Source organism: Prionailurus viverrinus, chromosome F1, assembly GCF_022837055.1.
Source record: "Prionailurus viverrinus isolate Anna chromosome F1, UM_Priviv_1.0, whole genome shotgun sequence".
In the NCBI taxonomy this organism is placed as follows: Eukaryota; Metazoa; Chordata; class Mammalia; order Carnivora; family Felidae; genus Prionailurus; species Prionailurus viverrinus.
In genome coordinates, this window is record NC_062577.1 from 62155429 (window position 1) to 62165473 (window position 10045).

Sequence of the window (10045 nt, forward strand, 5' to 3'; positions counted from 1 at the left end):
GAACGTTTCTGACCGGCTGGGCCCCAACCACAAGCCGTGGGAGGCGCACGAGAATCGCCCTGGGGGGTGGGGGGAGGTCGGCAGGAGAAGGTGGCCCACGCCAGCCAGCCAGCCAGCCCCAGCCACCCAGCCACGCAGCCGGAGGGCACCCTGCCTCCCTGCCCCTCCCCCCCCCCCGCCCCGGGGGCCCTGCGGGGAGCTGGGGGGGGGAGGGGCGGGGGGACCCCAGCCAGGCCGAGGCAGCCCCGTCAGACGTCCAGCACGTGGTTCAGGTAGGAGATGTAGCAGATGGCCAGACGCAGGATCTCGATCTTGGACAGCTTCTTGTCGGGGGGCAGCGTGGGCAGCAGCTTGCGCAGCTCGGCGAAGGCCAGGTTGAAGGCTTCCACGCGGATTCGCTCCCGCGTGGCGTGGGCCGTGCGGTACTTGGCCGTGGCCCGGCGTCGCCGCCGCCGCTCCTCCCGGCTCAGGTGCTGGAGGTCTTTCCGGCCGGGCTCTCCGGGCTCCAGGCCCCGGGCCTGGCCCCCTCCGGGACCCCCAGGCCCCGCCCCGTCGGGGCCCGCCCCGCCCCCACAGTCGCTGAAGCCCGACTCGGTCTCGGAGTGGGTGGGAGGCAGGTCGAGGTCCACCGCGTCTGAGTTGAGCATCATGATGGAGGCCCCCTGCCCGGTGAGATCAGGATCCCCTCCCCACCCCTCCCTCCGGGAGCCTCCAAGCTGGTTGTGGGAGGGGCAGGAAGGGCCTGGGGGAGTGGGGTCTGCCACTGAGCTGAGGAGGTGAGAGCCACTTCAAGGTCCCATGGTCAGGGTTCCAGTCCGGAGCCTGGAGGAGAGAAGGGGAAGTTGATGGGGGCCGAGGGAGGAGGAAGGAGGCAGCTCCGAGACGGGGAGGGCAAGAGGAAGGTTGGGGAAGGATTGGGAGCGGGGAGAAAGGCGGAAACGTGGGGAGAGACACGCAGGTGGACGCTGTAAAGGAGTCGGAGGAGAGGTGGTAAGAATGGAAGAGAATCCTGGGGGTGAGCGACAGGAAAGGAGGAGGAATGAGGAGGGGGTGGGGGGCGCATAAAACCGAGCAAGGGGATTAAAGACCTAAAACCAGACAGCTCCTAGAAGAAAACACAGGGGAAAGCTTTATGACATCGGACTTGGCGGTGATTTCTTGGAGATGATGCCAGAAGCACAGGCAGCGAAAGCAAAGATGGACAAACGGAACCACGTCGAACTTGCAAACTTTCGTAAGTCAAAGGACGCAATCAGAAGAGCGAAAAGGCAACAGACCACAGACCGGAGAACATGCATGCAAATCGGATCTCTGATGAGGGGGGAGTATCCAGAATATTATAAAGAACTCTGGCAAGAACAAAACATCAGATCACTCAATTAAAAAATGGGCCGAGGACTTGAACAGACGTTTCTCCAAAGATGGTTTACAAATGGCCAACAAACGCGGAAAGATGCTCCCGTCATTCAGCGCCAGAGAAAAGCAAATCAAAACCACGGTGAGCTATCACCCCGCGTCCCCTAGGGTGGCTGCTATCAAACGAAAACAAAACAGAAAACAAGAAGGGTGGATGAGGATGTGGAGAAATCGAGACCCTTGTGCCCTGTCGGGGGTGAGGGGTGGGGCCGTCAGCTGGTGCGGCCGCTGTGAAACGCCTAACGGAGGTTCCCCTCAAAATTAAACATAGGACTGCCGTATGACCTAGTCATCCCACTTCTGAGTAGATAGCGCAAAACGAAGTGAAATCGGGATCTTGAAGAGATATCTGCATGGGGACGTTGACTGCAGCTCTAGTCACGAGACGTGGAAACCTGTCCATCGACCGATGAATGGACGAAGAGTACGGGGCGTATACGTTCCATGGAATATTATTCAGCCTTAAAAAGGAAGGAAATCCTGTCGCGAGCTGCCGCACTGATGAAGCTTGAAACTCGTCCTACTGAACGAAATGAGCCTGTCACAAAAAGGTAAATACTGAGTGATTCCACTTCTCCGAGGAATCGAAGTCGTCAACTTCATAGACACAGAAAGTAGCATGCCAGTTACCAGGGGCAGGGGGAAGAGGGGGAAAGGGGAGGTGGTGTTGAAAGGGGGTAGAGTTTCGGATTTGAAGGATGAAAAAGTTTTGGAGATCTGTTTCACCACCATGGGAATACACCTGATACTACTGAACTGTAAATTAAAAATGGTAGATTTTATGTTACGTGTTTTTTTACCATTTTTTACCAAACATGCTTAATAATAAAATGAAAGAAAAAAAAAAAAACAACCAAGCGAGACTGCAGTCACAGCGCCAAGAGAGGTTGGCCGTGACTCTAAACCTTCCCCAGTTGTGATGGGAGAGCTGCGAGCCTTGGCCTCACTATCAACCCCCCCCCCCAGGGCCCCGCTGCAGTCCTGCTGCCTCTGGGGGGGGGGGGGGGGAGGGGATAAGCACGCAGACTGCCCATTGTAGAGTGGACGGGGACATATGGAGCTCGGCACAGCTGTCCCAGCCCAGTCCCTGCCGGCCCCCCACCCCCCAACATGACCACCACAGACACGTGATCCTACCGCCCCATCCACTAGAGTCCGGAAGTGTCCTTTCTGGCCACGATTGCCCTGCTCGGGACCAGCCCCTTCCTCTAGCTCTGTCCTCAACACCCTCAACCATTGCCACTCCCTGGCCCTTTTGGTGACTCTGCAAAGAAGATGATGGGAAGGGACCAGAGTCGGCGTCCCACTTCGAGTCCTCCCCCAGCCCACCATCAGTTCAGATGTGGCCTGTGGGGGGGTGGTGGTGCCTGGACACCGTTCTGGGACTTGGCTAAGGTTTGCTTGTCCCGGGGACCAGAGGGGGTCAGGGCGAGGCAGCAGGGAAAGGTATGGGCGAGGCTCTGCTTAGGACGAGTGTGGAGGGAGGACAGAGGGCCACTCTGCTCAGAGCTCGTGGGACTCAATGGCCAGAAACAGAAGCACTGAGGCTCCTTTTCAGTCTCCAGCCTGATGGACCCCCAGCCTTGCCCCCGACCCCGCTGTCATTGACAAATAGTTACTAAGCGCTGGGGGGTGATGGGTAAGTCGACATCTGACAGACACGCCATCACCACAACACAAAACGGAAGGCGGTCGGTGTTGATGTTGAAATTCAGAACGCGCTCCACATCCCGGGGGCCAAAGGAACAGGAGAGGATTGCAACAGGGGGGGAGGCCCCGAGGTCAGCCCCTCCCGGGACACGGTTACTGTCCCCACTCCCCAGCTCCGGGCTTCAGGAGTTCGGCTCTGGGGCTCCCAGCACATCTGTCACCACCAGATTCTCCCTCTGCCTGTGTCCCTTCACCCCTGACCGCTGTGCCGTGCCTTCCCCTCCCCTCTGTGTGCTCCCAGTCTGATCCCCATCCCACCTCCTGGCCCCGCTGTCTTTCCCGGCTCAGGCCCTGGCAGCGGCTTCCATGTACCCAACAAGTCCTCACCCCAAATCCACTTCCGGTCCCAAAGTTCCAGGCTCCGAGGATGAGGGAGGCCAGCAGCTCCAAGCATCTGGGGTGGGATGCTCATCTCCTGCCCCCCCTTCCGCCATGCTCAACCCGATGGAGAACAGACAGGCACAAAGCGTCCAGGGGCAGGAATGGAGGAGAGGGAGGTGCGGGGACACACGAGAGAGAGGAACTCGAGGAAGGCTCTGGGAGGGGACCTGAGCCAGAGTGCAAGGGACACACCCACCCCTCCCCAGTCCACGGTTCTCCCTTTACCTAGGAAGACCCTGCGAGGGGGTCTGAGCTCGCAGGACAGGGGGCAGCGTTGACAGCCCCGGTCTCCTCTGGCTGCTGGGAGCTCATCCGTCTGCAAAGTTAGTGACCAGCTCTCTAGAGCTCTCGGGCACGGCGGCGTGGCGTGGCTGTACAGGCTCCAGGGCAGATGAGAGGGCTACACATGGTGGGAATATAGGGCCCAGGAGGAGGGGGTGGGCTTGGTCAGGGACTGGAGCCACTGGCACTCACACACACACACACACACACACGCACACACACATACACACACACACACTCACGGACACATACACACCTGAGCTGGCCCAGCCCTATGTATATATATGGAGATACACACACACACCCCCAGCTCGCCATTGGCTGGCCCAGCTCCCCCCCCTCATCAATATTAAACAGCCAGGCCAGGCAGCCATTGGCAGAGAGAACTGGGAACACCCCCCACCCCACCTCCCGGGAGCTGGGGGTGGGGGCTGGCCCTGGGGGGGGCAGGGAGTAGGGGAGCAGGGACATCTGTTCTCCATGCATATTTCATAAGCAAGAAATGGAGAGCTGGGGAAGGGGTGGGGCTGGGGCGAGAGCCAGGGCAGGATCACAGATGAACCCCCTCGGTCTTCCACACCAGAGGCGGCAGGGACAGAGGCCCCCAGCAAGCCAGGTTTAAGTGCCATGGTCCTATTCTGAGTCCCAGCGTGACTTTGACAGCCCCTTCCCCTGTTTCCTTTCCCCTGGGAAGAAGGCTATCCAAGGTACCAGCAGGGAAACCTAGGTCCTCAAAGAAGACCTGAGAGTCCTGGTCCTCGACAAGCCCTCATCCTTCCTAAAGCTGGCGCCCACAGGACCCCTCGGCAGGCTCCCCGTGGCTCCCGCGTGGCCCTGGGACTTAGTCACCCCACGCCCTCTTACCCAGCCCTCGACCTCCCATCTACCTCGTGGTGGGGAGGAGCGGGGTCAGATTCCTGACACAGAGCCCACAGGGAGTTTTTCCAAGCTGACCCGCTGGGAATTCTGGGCTCGTAGGAGGAAAGGCCGGGTTGAAGGAAGAGGAAGGACGAGGGTGGGAAGGATGTGGGAGAAGTCAGGGCGGCCCCGGCAGGCTTGGAGTGTGCCAGGGCAGCAAATGAGCAGTAAGAAAATCAGATACAGAATTATATGCAAACAGGCATTGATTAAGTTCACCTCAGTAGCTCAGCTGCCTCCAGCCTGTGTGTGCACGTGCACGCGTGTCTGAGTGCGTGTGTGTGTGTGTGTGTGTGCACGTGTGCGTGTGTGGTGAAGGGTGGCAGGAGCTGGGACTCCACGCAGCTGTTGGGTGTCGTCACTGAGCCTTCGCGAGTATCCAGAATGAACCAGGAGCGCTCCAGAGACAGTGTCTTACGGTGAAGAAAGTCCTGGCGTCTGGTGACCTTGGACAAGTAACCTAACCTCTTGAGCCTCCAGGGTCCTTTTCTGCAAAATGGGGTTCATTAGAGCTGCTTCTTAGGTTGCCATGGAGATTAAGTGAGCTATTGCATGGAAGGGTCTGGACCTTCCTCGGAGCAAGCCCCAGCTGCGGGGGTTGTCGGAGGCATTCGCTGTTTCCCTGTTGCTGATCAAACTTTTCTGGGCTTTTCCTCCCTAAGGGGAGTCCTATGATTCCTCCCCAAGCTCCCCCACCGCCCCCCCTCAGGTCTGGGAGGTGCCAACTCCCACCTGGGCAGGCCCAGACAGGTGCCCAGGCGCCAGCAGATGGGCTGAGCTGGAGGGGAAAGGAGGCTTGAGGAGGGGGGCTGGGGGGCAGGGGACCAGGTGGCATCTCAGTTCTTGCATCATCATTGCCATGGTGCTGATTAAAAACCAATCTCCACCTAATGAGCCCCCAGCAACAGCAATTCTACCGCCCCCACGCTCCTGCCCTCCACCCTGTCCAAGAAATTGGGAGACCGAGAGACCCAGGAGACAGTGCCTTGGGGAGAGGAGAGATGGAGACCAGTGCGTGCGGGGTGGAGAGGAGGGGGAGACAGGGGGAGATGTGGGGAGCCAGACAGAGGAAATGGACGAGGGGGGAGAACACTGTGGGTGGGTAACAGACAGGGGGGCAGGCACAGTCACGGGGAGACAGAGGGGTGAGAGAGGACGAGAGAGGAGTTGCCAGGTTGTGGAGGCTCAGAGATGCAACATATGTGGGCGGGGACGTGGGGGAGACTGGGGAAGGGGAGCTGGCGAGGGAGACCAGGCCTGGGAGAAACACGGATCTGGAGAGACACGGGAATTCAGGGGAGGTACTGCATGGTACTGGAGAGGCCTGAGGGAGGCCCCAAGACAGGGCGGAGACACAGACTTGGGGGAGGCAGAGAGCACACTGTGAGGAAGCAAAAAACTGGGGCAGACAGGGATACAAGGCTGGAGACAGGATAGACGCAACTCGAGGGACGAGGGACAAGGGACAGAGACTGCAGCCTGGAGGCTGGGATCCCAAAGGGGGAGACATCGAGGGAAACAGAAGGAGAAGGGCCCTGGGGTGGGGGCGGGGAAGACAGGAAGGAACGGGGTGGGGGGGAGGGTGAGCAGGGGGGGTCCCTGTCCCCAGCCTCCCTGCTCGTAGACGTTCGGGCTCTGATAATTCAGTCCTGGGATTCCATCCTTGACATAGCCAGCCTGAGCTGTCCCCACGAACTGAACTGGGGTTGGATGGTGAGCAGGGTGAGAGCGTGCCCTGGGACCTCCTGCTTCTCCTCTGCCTCTATCACCCTGGGACCGGTGGTCGTGGTCGAGGGAGCCGGGAGCGCTCTGAGGTCAGCGCAGGTTGCCAGCAGCCCCAGCCTGGGGGAAGGAGAACCCCCAGGGAGCTGTGTGTGTGTGTGTGTGTGTGTGTGTGTGTGTGAGTCTGCCATACCAAGGGCAGGAAGAGCAGGCCCTGGGGGTGGGGGAGGAGCAGGCTCTAAGGTTTGGTTTGTCTTTATTTTGCATTTTATAGGCGTTCACTTTCTCCGGTGGTCACCTGCTGTCTTTTCAGGTCTACACGGCCTGGCCTTGGAGGCAGATTGGAGGTAGACTGCTGGATGGGAGGTTGGAGTGTAGGGAAGACACAGGGGCCAGGGCCTAGTCCTTGAGGGTGGGGGAGGGCCTGGAGGAGCTGGGAAGCAGTGGGCTTGGCAGGAGAGGGGGTGACATATGCGGGGAGCCCTGGGGACCCGACCAGGCAGGCGGCTGGCAGGGAGAGCAGCCGGCGTTAACCCTCGCGGTGCCGCGCTGCCTGACCCTTTCCCTGGAGTGGCCCCCCGCCCGGGTGGGGGTGTCATCCTCGGTGAGAGACCGGCCCTCGTCCTGGGTCCTGGGTCGCAGGAGCAAGCGGGCGGGGGGAGCCCGGGCAGGAGCCGTGGCGAGGCCGCAGCTCCTCGTGGATTTTCTTCTGTCTCCTTGTCTGCCTCCACACCGTGCGTGTCAGTCCGTCTTTCTGGGTCTCCCTCTCTGTGCCTCTAGAAGGTGACAGCGGGTCTCCACTGTGGCGAGCCACGCAATCTGTCACTCTCTCTGCTGCCAGCCGGGGCTGGAACCCCCCCCCCCCCCCCAGCGGCCCCGCCAGAGCCCTCTCCCGCCCTGGCCCCCAGGCCTTGTCGCCTTTGTCTCCTGAGGCGGCCTGGCCTTTCTTCTTTCCTCTCCACTCACCTCTCCTCAGCCCCGAGCCCAGCTCCAATCTCATTAAGGCCTCCAACCACTGCCCCTCCAGCCTCCCTCCTCCCTCCCCCATCCATCTGTCTCCTCTTTGTGTCCACCCATCTGTCACCAGCAGCCCCGGGCCCACTCCCTCCCGGCCACGCCCGCCATCGGCCTTTCCCCCCCCTCGGCTCCTCTTGGGCTCCTGGGCTCCTGTCTGCCACTTCCTTTCCTCCCTACTTCCTGTTTCTCTATACTAGTTTCTTCTTTTCACGATGCCCCCTTTCATCCCCATTGTCCCTTCCGTCCCCGCACTTTTGCCAAAGCCTCAGTCAAGATGTGGGCGGAAGGGGACCCCAGGGTCCCAGCCCCCGCTCCGGAGCCAGAGCCTGGAGAGTTGCTCACAGTTGCGTCATCTCTCGGGCCTCCTGAGATGGCCCCTGCACTCCTCCCCATGTTTTCCCTATTTGGGGACTGGGCTACGGCTGCCCGTCTCCACCGCAGGACTGGGAGGGCCCCTTCTGCGTGTGGATTCAGGGAGGAATAAAAATCCGACCTGAGGCCCATCTGGACCCCGATCTTTAAGGGGCTCTGCTCCCCAGGCCCAACTTCCGAGAGGCCTGCCGGGCTCTGTCTCAGGACGGGATGCTGAATTACAGGAATAAGGGCCCCTCAGGCCTCCCTCTCTGGAAGGAAAACTTTCAAACTACCTTAAAAAGTTTAAGAATTGGACTCCTGGGGGGGCTCAGTCGGTTGGGTTCGGCTTGGGTCATGATTTCGAGGGTCATGAGTTCGAGCCCCACATCGAGCTCTTGCTGACAGCACGGAGCCCGCTTGGGATTCTCTCTCTGCTCCTCCCCCCCCCCCCCCCACCTCGTGTTCTCTTACTCTTTTTCTCCCTCTCAAAATAAATAAGTAAACAAACAAACAAAGTTCAAGATTGATCCACCTTTTAATCCACCCCCCGCTGCCCGACCCTGCATCACACGGACGCCACCAGGGCCCAGAGCCGGGATGCCCTTTCCAAAGCCACACTCGCCATTCACCGGACAAGTGACATTCACCGGACGATCCCTGATCCTGAGCTCTTTCCGCACTAACCGGCCCGCCCAGAGCCAACCTTGTGTCCTCTGGGCTCAGGTAGAACCTGTTCCTTGCACTGACTTTGCGTGGAGCATATGCGGCCCCGCCTGCTTATTTATCCTGCTCGTGTCCCATCCTGCCATCTTGACTCCGGATCCCAAGTCCTTAAGGGAAGGCACAGCATCTCATCATAACCTTTTCTGATGCCAGGACAGAGCGCCTTGCTCACAGCCACGCTCAATAAACGTTTATTGCTGCCGTGGCAGCCAGCGTGGATACGAGACATGTTCTGGTCTCAGCTCAGCGCTAATTTGCTGCGACCTTGGGCAAGCCACTCACTCCTCTGGGCTACGGTTTCCCCTAGCAGATGAGTTAGACCCTACATATCATTTCTAAGGTCTTATATGGTTCCATGTGGAGACAGAGTCCTGCTGAGTAGGGTGAGGCCTTGGTACAGAACACCAGACTCTGGATGAAAAGGTCTCCTCCCAGGATGTGCCTTTGGGAGCAGCGACCCAGATGTGGGGCCCAGAAGACCCTTCGCTCAGAGAGGCTGGAGGAGAAACACCGGCTGACAGGAAGGCCTTCCGTGCTGAGGCGCGAGGGGCCGCAAGAGGTAGGGACAGGCTGGGTCCCGGGGGCCCAGGTAGTAGTGGGGAGGGGGGAGCCTTGTGGGAAGTGGCACATCTCAGAGCAAGGCCCACCCAGACCGGGGCGGGGGGGCAGTGGGGAGCCGGGCTGAGAAGCTAAAGTCTGTGGCCCAGGGGGTCTCAGCCAGCCAGCCGGCCCCAGGGGGTCTCTGGGGCACAGCAGGTCCCCGAGGACTCGAGGACTCGCCACACCGAGGTCTCAGAGAGGAGGCCCCTGAGGGGGTCAGCCGGGGGTCCGCGCCCCTTCTACAGCGCCTGGCCTCCCCACAGGCCGTGGAAAGAGCCCAGTTGGTTGGTTTTGAATTTGGGGGGTGGCGCGAGGAAGGGGTCGCATGGAAGGCGGAAGGCAAGCTGGTGTTGAGGAGACCAGAGTAGGGAAGGCCCCACGGCTCGCACCGGCGCCCCCCCCACGCCCCCCCCCGTGCCTGGTACCCGGCCACTTCCCCGCTTCCCGAAGCTGCCAGCAGGACGAGGGAGCTTGCTGCCCTGTCCGCGGGGAGGCCCTGTTGGCCGAGGGAGGCGGCATCGGCCCAGAACGGTGGCAGCTGTGGCAGCTGTGCCCGCCTCCCGCCAGCACCGCGTGTGGGCCGGGAGGGGTGCGGGGGGAGGGGAGCAGGGTTCATTTCCACATCCCGGCCCCCCAGACGTGCCCCCTGAGGGAACCCAGAGAGAAACCTGGGGCAAATCGCCTCCTTGGCGGGGTGTGGCGGGACGCGGGAAGGTAAGGGGCCCGGAGCTGGTCCTTCCCGGCTCATCTGTCTCGTGGGCCGCAGGGCCGCGGGGAGGGGAGAGGGCTGGCCTCCAGCGCCACTCCTGAGGGGTCTTCCCTTCCAGTGACTCAGCTGCGGCCTTCCTTTACCTGTGCGGCTACGCCCCGGAACTTTGCTGCATGAAGACCCAGGGCGCTAGGGTATTCCCAGAGCCAAGGT

The 10045-nt window shown here is 60.8% G+C and overlaps 1 protein-coding gene across 1 annotated transcript; it reads right to left on the reverse strand.

Annotated features, from left to right (window-relative positions):
- Positions 1-248: 248 nt before the first annotated feature.
- NHLH1 (nescient helix-loop-helix 1) lies at positions 249-650 on the reverse strand. The gene has a single exon (XM_047839736.1). It carries the CDS (start codon positions 648-650, stop codon positions 249-251), a length of 402 nt encoding a protein of 133 aa, XP_047695692.1.
- Between the last annotated feature and the right edge of the window lie 9395 nt (positions 651-10045).